The 16,478-nt window shown below is 38.7% G+C and overlaps 1 protein-coding gene across 1 annotated transcript; it reads right to left on the reverse strand.

Annotated features, from left to right (window-relative positions):
• Window positions 1-394: 394 nt before the first annotated feature.
• LOC109474007 (DNA-directed RNA polymerase III subunit RPC4-like) lies at window positions 395-16,025 on the reverse strand. The gene is made up of 11 exons (XM_019774211.1): window positions 15,962-16,025; window positions 14,705-14,879; window positions 13,794-13,843; window positions 13,336-13,343; window positions 13,039-13,176; window positions 10,749-10,888; window positions 10,031-10,166; window positions 8,581-8,699; window positions 5,979-6,140; window positions 1,628-1,780; window positions 395-1,029 (listed from the first exon to the last, which is right to left on the reverse strand). Exons 2-11 carry the CDS (start codon window positions 14,864-14,866, stop codon window positions 910-912), a joined length of 1,188 nt encoding a protein of 395 aa, XP_019629770.1. The 5' UTR covers window positions 14,867-14,879; window positions 15,962-16,025; the 3' UTR covers window positions 395-909.
• Between the last annotated feature and the right edge of the window lie 453 nt (window positions 16,026-16,478).

Here is a 16,478-nt window from a genome sequence, read left to right on the forward strand (position 1 = left end):
GATTTGCCCGCTTCATTTTTTTTCTGATTTGCAAATAAAAAAAAAGTTCAGAATCAACTGCAAAATGCTCATATTTTGCCCTGAACAGTTGAAAACAGTCCTTTTCATCCTATGGTATCCTTAAAAGTTCAAATTCATTGTTTAAATTTTGAACCAGCCTGGTGTGTTGACTTCATGGCTCCTGTTGTACCATTTTGGGCCATAATAGGATGCCTAGGCCTGTTTTTATTTTTATTTTTGTTCGCCTGCCCGCTCCAATATTTTCGAGAATAATCTGTTAACCAAGAAATTAAATTGGTGCATGTGGCCTTACGAGTCAAAAATCATCTCCAATCAACCCACGCAAGATGGAAACAATAGACAATACACAATAAACAGGGCAGTGAGTGGTTAATCAGTAACCAAGAATTGTTTATTTACATTCTTGACACAGACAAGACAATTTTTGTCACAGCCTTGTAGGTTCCTTCATAATCTTGAATAACATGATACAGAAGTGACAAGAAGTGCACTGAGTCATCTGTAAAACCTGTTTCCCAACTCATGTACATAATGTCAGAGACTCTGATCTGGTAGAATCAGAAAGCCAGTAGAGATCCTGATTGCCTAATAGTATATTCTACCTGTCTTCCGAGACTGGACTGCCAATGATGATGAGTCTCTACCCTGACATACATGTATATACAGGCTTAGTTAACAGGCTGAGTTTCTCATTGCTGATGTAAGAAATCTGATTTGATCAGAAATAATGTAAACTTATTATGCTCTTAACTATATTTTGTTAACTAATTATGTGACCAAAAATGACTGTGACAGAGAACATGTCTGTATAAAAATCTCTATAATAGACACAAAGGTCCCGAGAACATGAACTACTATACATGTACACATACATGTACAACCTAGGTGCTAACTGAGCTTGAGTAAAGTGTTAAAGTCTGGAGTACAGACCAGTCTGTGCTTTACAGGTCCTAATATGGTCATGTCTCCTGTCTGGGCCTCTGCATCATGTCTCACAGACACCAACTCCTGAAAAACATTCAGACAGAAAAATAATAGAATACAGGGCAACATTTTTACGTCCAACCCTCGAGCTACGGGGAATGCGAGACGATAAACGGATAGTGAGTGAGTGTGAGTGAACACAGGGTATTTCCTATTGCCCAAGGTACCAGCCCAACCGCGCGTCAGATCGCCTGAAGGCCAGAGGGAGATCCGATCCGCGGGAGGGCTGGGACCGAGGGTGGTGCGGAATACACCGTGTTGTATTTTATTTATGTCATACCCACCTACATGTAAGAAATCACACCTTTCAATGCAAAATGAGCAAAAATTTGGTGTCCCTAAACCCAAAAAGTGCAACATTCAATTCCAACGTCCAAATTTTGTATTCGAATTTTCGAAGTGGAGCACGCGGTTAGGGCGAAACCCAGTCAAATCGTTCTATGGAACATTTGAAAGTCCGGGCCGTACGCGTTAAGAACCCCAGGGCTGTACCGCTAGTTATCACACAGGCCAGAACACCCGTATCAAATGTAATCGCGGCCCAAGTGTGACATAAATAGCATTACAGCACACAACGGATACAATCAAATCATTCAAATTAAAAAAAGGAAATTAGCCTCACCTGGTGGAAGGAACAATGGCTTCCCATGTTGACGTCCAGAGCCACGTCCCCTAAAACTAGCCGTGTTCTTCCTGACTTCAGCACCTGTAGCTTCCCGATGTAACCTTCCGCCATGTTGGGTAACACTGAGGTGAGTTCACCTGCAGGTTTGTCCTAGAAAAGTATAACAGACATGCTGATTTTTTAAAAATGTTTTTTTTTCTGTGAAACTCGCAAGGGTCTGTGCGGCTGCCATTTGGTGCCACAAGGTGACCTCAATACGACTTTCCCCAACCGAAGTTAGGTACCCATTCACACCTGGGTGGAGTGAGGAAAGTCGTGTAAAGTGCCTTTCCCAAGGGCACAACGTCGGAGCGCATGTTCAGACATGTCCCGGGTACAACTCGAACCCGGGTCTCCCCGCTTCATAGTCGAACAATCTACCACTACGCCACCCGACGCCACAATGGCATTTGTCACACATGGCATTTGTGGTAAAAACATTGCCCTCCTCCAAGTTACCATACATGGTTGTATGACTATGTACATGTACGACTATGTAACTCATTTGGGCCTAGGAAAAAATGTTGAATCAGATGTGTTTCCTGTTTCAGTCTTGACAAAATTAGGGTCAGTAGGTGGGGATTATCTTTTTTTAGACTTCGCCAATCTATAGTGATCCAAATTGTAAAAATCATTATACAATATTAAAGTTTAACAAAGCAAACTTGCATGAGAACACTTCTATTTTCAATGTCAATGTTGGGAAATTGCCCAACCATTTACATGTTCTTAGTAGCACTTGTGTCAGATCCTGGAGCTAGAAAACGTCGATCAGCTCGAAAAATGTATGTCTCTTGCAGGGGTCCATACATAAAAAAGGCTAGGATAGGTATTTTTTCCTAGGCCTTGTTGTCAATGAGCATCTAAGAAAAAAATCTAAAAGTCATCGACCACATTACAAAATGTAGGTGTACAATATGTAGATTTGTTGCTGTAGCAAACTACATACAATCAAACTTGCCTACTCTAGTAAGTGACCACTACCAGGCTTGAAGGCTTGAATATAATGTACGTGCACTGGACCAGTGCACCTACATTGTATTCAAGCCTTCAAGCCTAGTACATTGTACCACCTAACAATTATTTTTTCCTTAGGCCACACCAATTTAATTTCTTGGTTAACGGATTCGCTCACTTCATTTTTTTCTGATTTGCAAATAAAAATAAAAATTTAGAATCCACTACAAAATGCTGATATTTTGCCCTGAACAGTTGAAAATAGTCCTTTTCTTCCTAGTTGTTACAGATATTCTATCTTTCAATGCAATGGTATCATTAAAAGTTCAAAATTCATTGTTTAAATTTTGAACCAGCCTAGTGTGTTGACTTCATGGCTCCTATCGTACCATTTGGGGCCATAATAGGATGCCTAGGCCTGTTTTTATTTTTTATTTTTTTTTGCCCGCCCGCTCCATTATTTTTCTAGAAAAATCCGTTAACCAAGAAATTAAATTGGTGTGGCCTTAGTCCAATATATTTTCCTCATACATGTGAGTGACTTTTCCAAGATGACAGACTGTCTATTATGCATTTAGGACATGCTAAAAACCTATCATGATCAGGGGATATACATGTAGAAAGTAATTCATTGACAAGTAATATATAGCAGTTGCTTTCTTTCATATCTACACTGCATTCATGTTCCATTCCCTGTTAAATTTGTAAACTTCCAGCAATATAATGATGATGAGCTTAATTGTTCAGTATCCAATTTGCATTTCAAACAGGTCAAACCTCAGATATTACATGAGTACACTGACGTCTGACATCATCTAAAATGTAATTTGTAAACATTTGTGAAAACTCTGCCTCACACAAAAAAAATGATCCCCAGTTTGCTAAATGGCTTCAATTTGTGTCCGGCAAAGTATCACATGGGAAATCATCATGAAAATCATGGACATTTTTATTGTATTACAAACACAAAAAGATATTGTGTTATAGAAGTACAATGTCGACAGAAATAGATATCTGATCTACAAACTAGTCAGATGACTGAGAGACTATAGCTGGGTTGATGTTATTATATTTCAGTCCATACCATATGGTATAGATGAAATAAATTGACAATGTGTTCTCTCATGTTTCTTCTTCTCCTTCTCCTGCCATTTCTTTAAATGGATTTTTTAACCAAATAACTTCTGGCATGGGGCAGTGGGCCAATACCCCCAGGCGTTTTTTTTTTTTCATTTTTTTTGATACATGCCTTTAAAAAATTTTCATGAGGGTTTTTGGGGCATTTTTTGACAAAAAACGGATTTTTGGATCCTGAGCCCTGGTATTACTACCATTGATATGAAATTCGGTATAGGGGTGCCCTGAACATGTGTCTACAGAATAGCAGTCACATATTTGGCATACATCACTTCCAAATGACTCATTTGGGGGTCTTTAATATGGCTATTTTCAGCCAAAAAAGGGCTAAAAATGCTATACCCGTTCCACGTTCGATCTAAAGAATGACCCGTTCCATCTGCTGTTGGCCATCGAACAAGTGCTCCATTGCAGGTTACATGGGGTCATGTTGTACGTAAGTCGTGCGCAATGACCCACACATTCAATAAGATCATTACGTCATCTACAATCACGATGATGAAATCTGCTGACCATCCTAATCCTGGGTACCGCAAAGTGTCTCGGAAGGTATGGAATAAAAGGACTAGAAGAGTAGGGGTGTCGCACGGTCGAAAATTTTTCCCGGAAACGCTCCGGACCGCTAAAAACCGAAAAATTCCCCAGATTTGAGGCTCTCAGTTGGCCACTCAACAGACAAAAACTGCTGGGATGGAGATGGACTGAAATATACTGTATTTGCTCCCAAACAAATGTCGGCCTTTCTAGTTATGATTAATTTCCCATGACAGAGAAAAAAAACACACTTTACAACAACAGAAAATCTATCTTTATTAAGTTAGGGACTAGGCTGACATGAAGAAAGATCTTGTATACACAAGTAATGGAATCTGTTTTCCAGAAAGCAATTTCCACAATTGGATTCACGGCCCAGGTTTGATCTTGTTATGATTTTATAAAAGCCTGGGGTCATTTTGTTGTGAGTGTGGAAATTATGAAAATCTAATCAACTTTAAGTCTTACATGTTAACTTGTTGTTGAATATACTACATAACAGTTGAGCTTTATGTTATTAAATGTACCAGACTGAGTGTTTTAGCTAGCTTTAGTCTTGTCATTTAATGGGATTTTGCACTCATAACAGACAATTTTGCTTATTTCTAATTGGCAATCTTTGATAGACAAAAATTAGCATGAAAAGATATTGAAATCAAAAGCATAGTTATTTATAGGCATGTAACATGTTACCGAGTGCAATACATAATGGAAAGAGGTGTCATTTGTCTACCAGCAGAATTTTTACAAAAAATTGCAGGATATCCCATTTGACATGAGCTCAACAAAATTGAGACGGTAAAAAAATTTGCTGGCTGGCTAGAATACTGGTTATTATCTGTTGCGCTATAAAGTTCTTCTTCTTCTACATTATTTCAACGGGCAACAAAATCATGACAAAAAGGTCAATGAAGTTTTGATTTCTGTCTATTAAAGGCATCCAGTGCAGTTTTTAGGGCTTGGAAACCAGGTTTTTAAAGTCAATATTCTAGTAGTCATTTATTTACAATGCAGTACATAATACTAGCTGAAACAACACTGTCCCAATGTATATCGACATTCATGGATCAAAAATGCCCCAAATTCTGACCAAAACGGTTTACTTACTGTAAGGGCCCTGGATTGATTTTTAGGGTACCACCCAGAAAATAAAGGACTGATCTTGGGGCTTGTTTCTGCAGTTTTAAATACCTAATAAAGTACAAAATACTGATCCAAATGTGCTAATGTGGGACAGTATGTGTCAATATCATACAGATTGCCTTATTTAGAATATTTCCAGTTTTGCCGCCCTAAAATTGCATTGGATTTAAGGGATGTATAATATTATATTTAAGTTGTTTTGAAATTTCTGAGGTATAGAATTTCATTCAGGGATGGAAAGATGATGAAGATTAAAAGAGGTTACAAGAGAACACTATGCATTGTTTCAACACAATTTAGTCTAATTATTTATATTTGAAATATGCTTAACCTTCTATATTGATTGCCTATATATATATGCTGTGTATTTTTATATTTATTGTCATTGACTAATAATAGTATGTAACTTTTGATGTTGTACAATCATGTGTTTTTTGTATGGGGGAGGGCAACTTGTAAAGGTGCAGATGTACCTGTTTTGCCCTCCCTTTCACTTTGTGAAAAATCCAAATAAACAAACACATGTATAAACAAATACCTCTTCCTTTTCCTGTTTGACCTTCCCTTCTTCCTTCTTGACTTCTCTTCTACCGTCATCGTCTCGGGAGGGAGGGAGTATGGGGAGGGTGTCCGGTAACTGGAAGAACAGCATCTCACCGTCGTTCCCAGCCTTACTACAGAACAACTCTGCACACGACACCTGCACGGGGAGGGGACAGGTTTGTTAGTTCATTCCTAGAAGGAAAACATAATTTTAATTCCTTGGGTGGCGTAGTGGTAGATCATTCGACTGTGAACCAGGAGACCCGGGTTCAAACCTGAGTCGCACCCGGGACATGTCTGGACATGCGCCCGACGTTGTGCCCTTGGGAAAGGCACTTTACACGACTTTCCTCACTCCACCTAGGTGTGAATGGGTACCTAACTTCGGTTGGGGAAAGACGTATTGAGGTCACCTTGTGGCGCCGAATGGCAGCCGCACAAACCCTTGCGACAAATATATGTGTTATCATGTGTATTACTTGTTTGTTGTGATTTGTATTGATTATTATGTGATACCCTGCATCAATTCAGCCGTTAAAGGCTGCGACTGCAGGGGTACTGTTTGGACAATAAAAACCATTATTGTATAATAATTATTGCTCTGTTTCTTCTTCTTCTCCAAACACATGTACATAAGGTCCATGATGTAACATTACATGTGTAAGGAAAAATTCATTAAGTAGGCCAGTATCCAGTATTAGTAATTAACTGTATCAGTAGTACATCATACCAGTACACAACTCTCTTGACCTGGCTTCAGCTCTACATTTGTTTGTTTGTTTTGTTTGTTTATTTATTCGCATATAATCAGAGAGAAGAACAATAAAATGAATATATTACAGTAAAATAGGATATGCAGGGGAAAGATAAGAAGCCATAATGGCTTGTCTGTGATCTTCCCCAGACTAAATTAATTGACAACTGTAATAATGGTGACAAATCAAATGGTAATAATAAATAACAATAAGTAATTGAAAAATTTGATCAATATGATAACGGTAACAAATCAAATTATAGTAACAATAACAAAAGTAATTGGTAAATAACATTAGAAATGGAATGTTAAAAAATAAGTTAACAGAGGTTTAACTGAAGTACAAACATAAGCAAAAAAAATTGAAGTAATAACTCCAGAATATATAAATGAATTTTGAATCTAAATCTTATATAACATCTAACGGAAAATTCAAACTTTAACTTTAAGTTTAAGGGAAAGAAAAGTCTACTAGGTAAGTTTTAAGATTGCATTTAAAGCTAATTATTAATGTTAAACATTTTAGGTGGAGGGGAGATTATTCCAATTAATTACCTTCGCCAAGAAGGTTATGTTTTCAGGGGCGTTCGTGTATGTGTGTGTGTGTGTGTGTGTGTGTGTGTGTGTGTGTGTGTGTGTCTGTAAACACGATAACTTGAGAAGGCCTTGATGGATTGTCTTGATACTTGGTAGGTGGGTAGGTCTTGATGAGACCTCAAAATGATTAGATTTTGGACCCCCTAGCAGCTTGTTATGGTACTGCAGCTGAACTTCCGGTTTTGATATCTCATGATCTAGACATGCTATGGTGATGAAATTTAGATGGTAGGTAGCTCTTGTGCTGGGAAAGAAGTGACGTGAGTTTAGGCCCCCTAGCGGCTTGCTCTGGAACTGCAGGGATAAATTCTTGAAAATATTCAAAAGGGGATAACTCAATAACCGGTTGACGGATCGTCATGATTTTTGGTATGTAGGTAGCTTACCTGATGCTTAATATAATCATGTGACAATTATGCAAATATGGATGTAATTTGCATAATTTATGGGGAAATTCTATAAATCAACTGCATTCCATGATAGGACAATTGAAGCTTGTGACATTGGTAATTGACATCGAGAGAAACACAGGAAGATGTTGATTATGTTAATAATGACTTAATTTGCATAATTAATGAGAAAATTTTATAATTATGTAATGATAACTGCCTGGAATTTCATACTTGTGGTATTTGAAAGTTAAATTGAGGTGAACATCATTAAATATAATTTATTCAAATCAGGACCTCATTTGCATAATTTATTAGGAAATGCTAGAATGCATTCTTTGTTAATATAAGACTGTCTTTTGGTTGAGATTATGATAAAATGATATATTCATGAAAATTAGGTTTCTATTTCTTAAATCAGGGGGGAATAATCTAATCTAAACTTTGTCAGTCATAAAGATTAACATCATTTGGCGAAGGTATGAGATCGGGGAACTCTAGTTATACATTAAATTGTATTTTACACTCATTTGGGCTACGGACGTTCTTACAAGGGGAATATGGAAATGAGCACTTTGTCGAGTTTGGTAAGTATGAAAATGGGAATTAAGATTTAAAAGACCATTAAATGTGTCTGGAAGAGAACAGTTAAGGAATTTAAATGTAAATAGCATTCAGATGAAGTCTGCTTATATAAAAAATATTAAAAATCTTAAGTTTTGTAAACAAAGGTGCAGAATGTGCGTGGAAACTGTACAATATACATCAAACACTTGTCAATGGCATGATGTTTTGCTTGACTGTGAAGCTATCAGAAACATAGTGTATGATAAAAAAAACATAAACAGGTGTCTCACCCTTTTGCCCCGCCCCACTTCAGGCTTCACCTGAGCAGGCTCCGCCTTCACAGGTGCAGTTGAGACACCTGGTTCAGTCAAATCCTCCATCTCAACATCTTCTACAGGCTCAGACTTTACTACTCATGGTGGAAAAGTGAAACGAATGTCAAAAGTGGGTAAAGAAGTTGGTTCTCAGTCAAAGTATCACCACTAGCAGTACTTGTATATGTAGATTAGGCCACACCATCTTAATTTTATGGATGACATCAGCGCGCACATTAATTTTCGCCTGTTCTCGAAAAAAAAAAAAAAGATCATAATGTCATCCTCCGAGGCTCTGGCCTGGGTAGTCCATGGTAGTTAGCGGCAATACATGAAGGGAGCCGGTGGTAACTCTGGAGGATGGCACATAGGCTATGGAAGCTCCATGCACCACTCAAGAACTCAGTACATACCAAAAGTGCCCATTCATAAATTCCGCAAAAGGCCAGCATGTGCTGGCTTGGTATATACCTTGCTATGTACTGTCGCTAATTTGCAATACCAGCTTTGTACTCCTGTGATTTAGTAGCATTTTTATTTTTGGACGGAATTTTTTATTTGCCCACGCGCACTAGTTTGGGGGTCTTCAGAGGATGTCATCCAAAAAATTAAGTCGGTGTGGCCTTACAGATACAAAACTATATTGATACCATTAAGACAAGACTTGTAGATACACTGTACATAATTGTGATTGTATAATAGCTTACAAATTTATAAATATGATCAAAATGTCTTTCAAGAAATTTGCAATTGATTGCAACCAAAAAAAATACACTGAAACACCAGTATTTCTTTAGAAATAGTGAAATTTTGCTGTTCAAATGTCTGTGTCTTAAATATTTACAATGATACGATATGAATTACGCCAAAAAGCAGTTACTCAAGCAACTGGATATGATTTTGGAAACGGTCAGGTTTCAGGTAGTATCCACTAGCTTTCGTCAGTCACTGACGAAAGCTTTCTTGTTCATGTTCCCACCATCGATACATGCCCGTAGCCAAGGGGGATTTGGAAGAACCCCCCCACAAGGCTCAAAGGTCCACTTTTTGGTCCACTTTTTATGTAAAGGTCCACTTTTTGGTCCACATTTTATGTAAAGGTCCACTTTTTGGTCCACATTTTATGTAAAGGTCCAAAATTTTTCTTGAAAAGATGGACTGGAATCATAGAAAAACTGCTCCCTTTGTCATTGAATAAAAATTTATCTCTGATTTTTTCTTGGAAATCCTTTTAAAAAATGCACAAAATGCCATTTTAGAAGGTTCATTTTTCAAAATTTAGAAACCCTAGAAACCTCACGCCTATGGTGCTCAAGGTCCCCTCAAGCAGTGGGAAGAACCCCCCATTCAAAATCCTGGCTACAGGCATGCAATCTAAAGTACACTGTACAGAATCTGATATATATTATAAGGTGTAATGACAAACCTTTGACCTCAGGTTTGGTGTCTGTGTCCATCTCTTCCTCTTCCCTGTGTTTTACAAGTGACCCTGTGGATACTAGAGGCACCTGGACGGGCAGTAGACTTTTCTCTGTCTCCTTATAGCCAAGGTCACTCACAAACTGAGACAGGAAGAAGGTAAAACACAAGTATTTTTCATACAGTAGAATGAGTTAAATTTTCTATCATTGGATACTACATTGTACATACTAACTATGATTTGCCAAAATCAGTCGAGTGAGAGAATACGAAAATTGTTTTTACTCACTAGTGATTCATTGTAATATTCAGTAAACGAAATTTTGCTGCTCATCATGACAGGCAAAGAGTTTGCCCAATCTGCCATCCTTCACTGACAAAAGTGGTGTAATTGTGGTGTAAAGATGTAAAAAGTGCTGTCATTTAAGTGAAACTAAGCTAAATTTGCTCATCAGAATGAAGTAAATAGCAGTTCAGAGGTTCAAGATTTTAAAATTTTCTGTGAGATTCTTTTTTGTTAGATTTTTGTGTTTCATGAAAAAATGTTAGATTTTTTTGATTGAAAAATTTCAAGATGAGTTTCATGAAAAACACTGCTATCTGCCATTTTCAATTATACATTTCATAATGGTTCAAGTAGTAGACATGAAATACCACATCATATATTATTATTGTACTAGTAATATGCTTAAGGATCAAGTACTAGTAACAGTCTGTCTCCTTACATCATCTCTCTGCAAAGCCTTGAGGATTTTCTTGGTGTCTTCCTTGTTTTCTGGGATGTCTGTTCTGGTCCCAGCCTTGTAAACAGGTGCAGGCATATCAGAGGGACCATAGGACCCACCACCTCCACCTCCACCTCCTCCTACAAACAACACATGTTAAATCATTGATTAAACAAGTAAAATCTGAGATTTTATACCTCCAGGCTTTTTATTGTATATTTTTATATGTTGTTTACAACAACAATTGTTGCGCGCCGCAGGACTAGGCTTTTAAACAAAGAATTTATTGAGACCGGACACCCCTCACACCCCTCTTCAACGGGGTCAACGCCAAAGGTCAACGGTCGCGACCACTTTCACGCTCAAAGGGGTGTTCTGGGGCCACCAAAAGGCACAATTTTTACGCCCGAAAACACATACAATAAAAACAAAAGAACGTGCATTATCTGCAGCCCAATAGCAAAACATATTCCGAGTCTCAAAAGAATCCGTCCACCCAAACGCGAGAAACAGCTGAGAACATGAAAATCTAAATCTCTCACAAAACCCTTCCGCGGAAGGATGTCTCCTCCCCCGGAGGTAACAATAAACTCAGGATCACTACTTAATAACTCCATCCACTGTATTCTGTAGCCCAGTGTAGAAGTTAAAACAATCTTTGACTACGTGTTTAGAGTTAAAACTTTTGGTCCAACACAAATAAGTTCTCTCATCTAGAGCTTTCAACCAGTCACTCTGGTCTTCCTCAGTAGACTGACCCAGTGAAGCTTGTCACGTGACGTCACACTTCAAAGAAGACACGTGACAAGCTTCACTGGGTCAGTCTACTGAGGAAGACTATAATTATAGTGACTCTAGGTGAGAGAACTTTTTTGTGTTGGATCAAAAGTTTTAACTCTAAACATGTAACTACCAACACACTGATGTACTTTCATGATAACCTTTGACTACGACAAGTCTTTCTTCATACAAACAATAGTCTACTGTAATATAGTAATGTTATAACTTATAGACATAAAATTATCAACCCTGACTTATGTTATGCATACATGCTAACATGGACCATTTATTGTTAAACTGAAAACTGTTTGAACCATAGTATTGGAGGTTGTGATGACTGGTCTTCATACTGATAGAGGATCCTCAGCTCCTATTGGACGGATTCTCATAGTAAGGAAAAACACTGAGCTCCTATTGGTTAATTCTGAGAATGATGGCCAGAAGCTCTCAGCAAGGAGAACCAATCAACAACAAGAGATTGTGTAACACTACCTATATGTACATGTACAGGGCTCAAAATACTGGGTGCATACTGTTATCATTATGTACCTTAGTGCAGGTAAAATTGGAGCTATGCAGGTATTTCTGATGTCTACCTGCACCTAACCTGCACTGGTCCATGTACTGGGTATTATTATATTAGTGCAGGTAAAATTGGAGCTGTGCGGGTATTTCTGATGTCTTCCTGCACCTAACCTGCACTGGTCCATGTACTGGGTATATGCAGATTAGTGCAGGTAAAATTGGAGCTGTGCGGGTATTTCTGATGTCTACCTGTACCTAACCTGCACTGGTCCATGTACTGGGTATATGCAGGTTAGTGCAGGTAAAATTGGAGCTGTGCAGGTATTTCTGATGCCTACCTGCACCTAACCTGCACAGGTCCATGTATATGCAGGTTAGTACAGGTAAAATTGGTGCTGTGCAGGTATTTCTGATGTCTACCTGCACCTAACCTGCACTGGTCCATGTACTGGGTATATATATGCAGGTTAGTGCAGGTAAAATTGGAGCTGTGCAGGTATTTCTAATGTCTACCTGCACCTAACCTGCACTGGTCCATGTACTGGGTATATGCAGATTAGTGCAGGTCCAACACAACAAATTGGACTCAGTTGTGAGACCTAGCTCGACTACTTCGGAGGTCTCACTACATAGACACATAGAATTGCCTGGACAATCAGTCTTACTGGACAAAGTAAGAATCTTGGACTCAGAACCGGATTTCTTTACACGAGGGATTAAAGAGGCCATCTACACCCCTCAACAGAGACGGGGGGCGCCACAGACTTTCTGCAACCTATGATCCACTGCTCACGGAGTCACGTGTGTTATCTGCGTGACGTCACGGAAGCGGTGGATTGCTCATTCCTTGGCAAAGACTGGAGTTGTACAGTCAAAAATTTGAGTGAGTCCAAGTTTGTTGTGTTGGAAATTACAGTTTAAACTTGCTTCATAATGATTTCTAACTTTCAAAGATATTTTGAGCCCTGTTGTACAGGACACTGACCTCTCCTGATCTGTCTGCCAGCTGGACCCTCCTCAAAGATGGAGTGTGTTCTGATGACATCCCCCCTCCCCCCTTGCCCCTCCCCCTCCCCCCGCGGACTCTCCCCCTCTCCTCTCCTCTTTTCGCTGACTTGCCCCTCTGTTCACTGGGTTTGCTTGTAGATGATTCCCTAGAAAAAGATGTGTGTTAGACTAATCATGTGTTTGACATCAGAACGTAGAAAAAGACTGTACCAAAAACGCAAAACTTAAAGGTTTAAAAAGTGGATTTCTTCTGTTCTGTACAGAACACATGTACTAGTACTACTGTATGATGTAAAGTTATGCAGAATAGTAATATACTATAAGAATTGTAACCCTTGAAAGATTGTAAAACCATTAATTTAATAAAACACAAATTTGACAAAATAAAGATTACATCAAAAATCAGTTACTCAAGCAACTGGATATGATTTTGGAAATGGTCAGACGTTTCAACTTTTAAGTATCCACTAGCTTTCATCAGTGACTGCTAGCTGAAACATCTTACCGTTTCCAAAATCATATCCAGTTGCTTGAGTAACTGATTTTGGCATATCGTATTACTTGGATGTCTAACCTTCATCGACGTAAAATAAAGATTATACATGTGTCAGATTGAATAACAGCACTACCTTTTTCGTAAAGCATTAATATTGAAACTGCTGTAAATACATGTACAATGTACTAGTTAGTCCAGCTATATTTTATCTACAAGTACAAATGTCATGGACTCACCCATTTTTGTTTCTTTCCTTTCGAACTGGAATGTTGGGGGTAAAGGTTTTCTGGAAACAGAGGTAAAATCTTATTTAATGCAGATTACCTTTATTACATGCGGAATACATTGTGTTGTATTTTATTTACGTCATGATACACACCCTTTCAATGTAAAATGAGCCAAAATTTGTTGTCCCTAAACCAAAAAATGCAACATCAATTCCAACGTTCGAATCCTGTATTCAAATTTTTTAAAGCTTCACACATGGTAAGGCTGAGGCGCAAATTCCAACTGTTTTATGGAAGTCATGAAAGTACTAGTATGGCCCGGTCCGGAACACTGTTATTGAAGGTTACTAGTATCACAACCTTGGTATGATATAAATATAAAATTCAACAGGGGGTATTCCGTATGGCCCAATGTCTCGGCCCGACCGCGATCCTACTAGCAGGAGGGCCGGGACCGAGGGCAATGCAGAATACACCGTGTACAGTATCTTTTAAAATGTCATACCCACCCGAGAAAATGCACCTTTCAATGCAAAATGAGCCAACATTTGGTGTCCCTAAAGCCTAAAATGCAACAACACTAGACTAAGTTCCAACGTTCGAATTCTCTTTGCATATGTTTGAAAGTGGTGCACGCGGTTAGGGCGAAACATGTTCGAATCATTCTATGGGAGCCATGGACGCCCGGGCCATACCGTAAAGAAGTCCGGGCTGTACCATAAGGAAGCCCTAACTGCGTGCTCCGCTTTTGAAAATTCGAATACAAAATTCGGACGTTGGAATTGATGTTGTTGCATTTTCTGGGTTTAGAGACACCAAATTTTCGCTCAAATCTTGCATTGAAAGGCGCAGAACACCTATATCGAATGTTATCGCGGCCCAGGCATGACTTTTATATAATGAATGAGTCTACAGCCTACCTTTGGCACGCCGCCTAGCGTGAGATCACGGGGACTGCGAATAGACGGTAACCTGCGGGGGGTGCCCCGCCCTCGTCTGGACACCAGGGGGGAGGGGGGCCCGGCGGTACCTGACGTCCCGCTGCCTCCAGGGGGGGTCCGTCCTGGGGGGTTGGAGGCCATAACTTCTCCACTTCTGTAAGAGGATTACAACACTTACTCTCATCTCTCAAATAAACGTACAGGTACGTTTTTTTTTTATATCCCTAAACAAAAAAAATGCAACAACATCAAATCCGGTATTTGAATTTTCGGAACTGGTGCACATGGCTCAGGAAAAACATGTTCAAATTATTCCACGGAACATTTTTCAAAGCTCATAACCAAAAACATGTAGAACCACGGGCTGTATTGCTTCGAGTTATCACACCAGCCAGAACACCCGTATCAAACATTATTGCGGAGGTATAACAGTTGCATGTAACGTTAGCAATAACATACAAATACAGAAGCTGGTACATGTATGTTATGCAGAAGGGCAATTATATAAAGACGCTGGTGTGTCATGCTAACGGAAATCTATACCGGCTACGCCAATACAAATCCAGAAGCAGGTGTGTTAAAAAAAAAAGGTTTTAGTTATACCAGCTATACAGATACTAGTACAGGGTTTATCAGATATATGCAACACATGGCATAGTCCATGTACGTACATGTACGTACCTGTATTTTTGTCGTATTTGTTTCCATTCTGATGGATTTCAAAGGTTTTAAATTAGCCTTGTACTCAAATTATCATACTGATACTCAAAGTTAAACAAGTCTAGATCCTCAGATTATTTGGACCAAGAAGGTCCTAGCTTGGACCCTGGAGCTATACTATATACTATAACTTCATCCTTGGACACAAATTATAGTATAGCTATGCTATAATAATAATCTAAGAATATCAAAGATAGTCATTTTTATTAGATAGTATCTAATAGATTATGTAAGTTATGTAACGTTATGTTTTCTGAAAACAAACCAAAAGACTAAAAGCTTTCAGCAGCCTTTTCATGACCTAAAGGAGACACGTTTCTAGTAGATAAGTTAGAAGCTATTCCCAACATGCAAAACGATGTAAGAAAGAAACCTTCAGCCCCCCTCCCCAATCCGATGAATCTAAAAAACACCCTTGTAAGGATAACCTTATAAGGACTAAAATTTTACCTACGTAGTCTTGTAATCATTAAGCACATTGTTAGCATGAAATATAAACTGTCATAATTTTCTAACCTTATCTAGCAGGTAAAATATTAGAAGATCGTGAGCTCCGTGTAACTTCGGCTAAAACCAAGTATATTCTGACCTTTGACACCGGAAGTAGAATCGAATAACCTGGTTACCCACATAATAAAGCAGAACACAGTTTTCGCCCTATGGGGATTTCTATAGTTAAGGAGCCCAAGGTGATCATGAGAGGGTACGACGCTGTAAAATTTATAGTACGGTACAAAAGCAAGTTACAACAAATCTTTGAGTACAGGATACTACCTACTCTCCAAGCAGAGGTTGATGGTGGAAGATCGTTTGCTTTTTATATATGGCCCTTTCTGTCGCTACCACCACCATGGTTGGGGAAATGGTTACAGACTGGCCAATTTGATACTGTCTTACACCCACCAAAAGATCTGCTTGCAATTGGAGAAGTTAGATACTGCCTACAAAATAGGTGAAAATCAGCTCAAGTTTGTTGGCTCGTTTTTAAACAAAAAAAGAAAAAAACAAAAAGAAAAAAACAAAACCAAAAAAA

Source organism: Branchiostoma belcheri, unplaced genomic scaffold (assembly GCF_001625305.1).
Source record: "Branchiostoma belcheri isolate BF01 breed outbred unplaced genomic scaffold, Haploidv18h27 scaffold101, whole genome shotgun sequence".
NCBI lineage: Eukaryota > Metazoa > Chordata > Leptocardii > Amphioxiformes > Branchiostomatidae > Branchiostoma > Branchiostoma belcheri.

Excerpts from the sequence above, each read along its gene's own strand:
- LOC109474007 (XM_019774211.1), bottom strand. The coding sequence starts at position 14,866 with ATGGCCTCCAACCCCCCAGGACGGACCCCCCCTGGAGGCAGCGGGACG. Across the intron at positions 10,889-13,038 it reads TGGCAGACAGATCAGGAGAG|GAGGAGGTGGAGGTGGAGGT; the intron begins GTCAGTGTCCTG and ends TGTTGTTTGTAG. Across the intron at positions 6,141-8,580 it reads AAGTGGGGCGGGGCAAAAGG|GTGTCGTGTGCAGAGTTGTT; the intron begins GTGAGACACCTG and ends CTCCCCGTGCAG.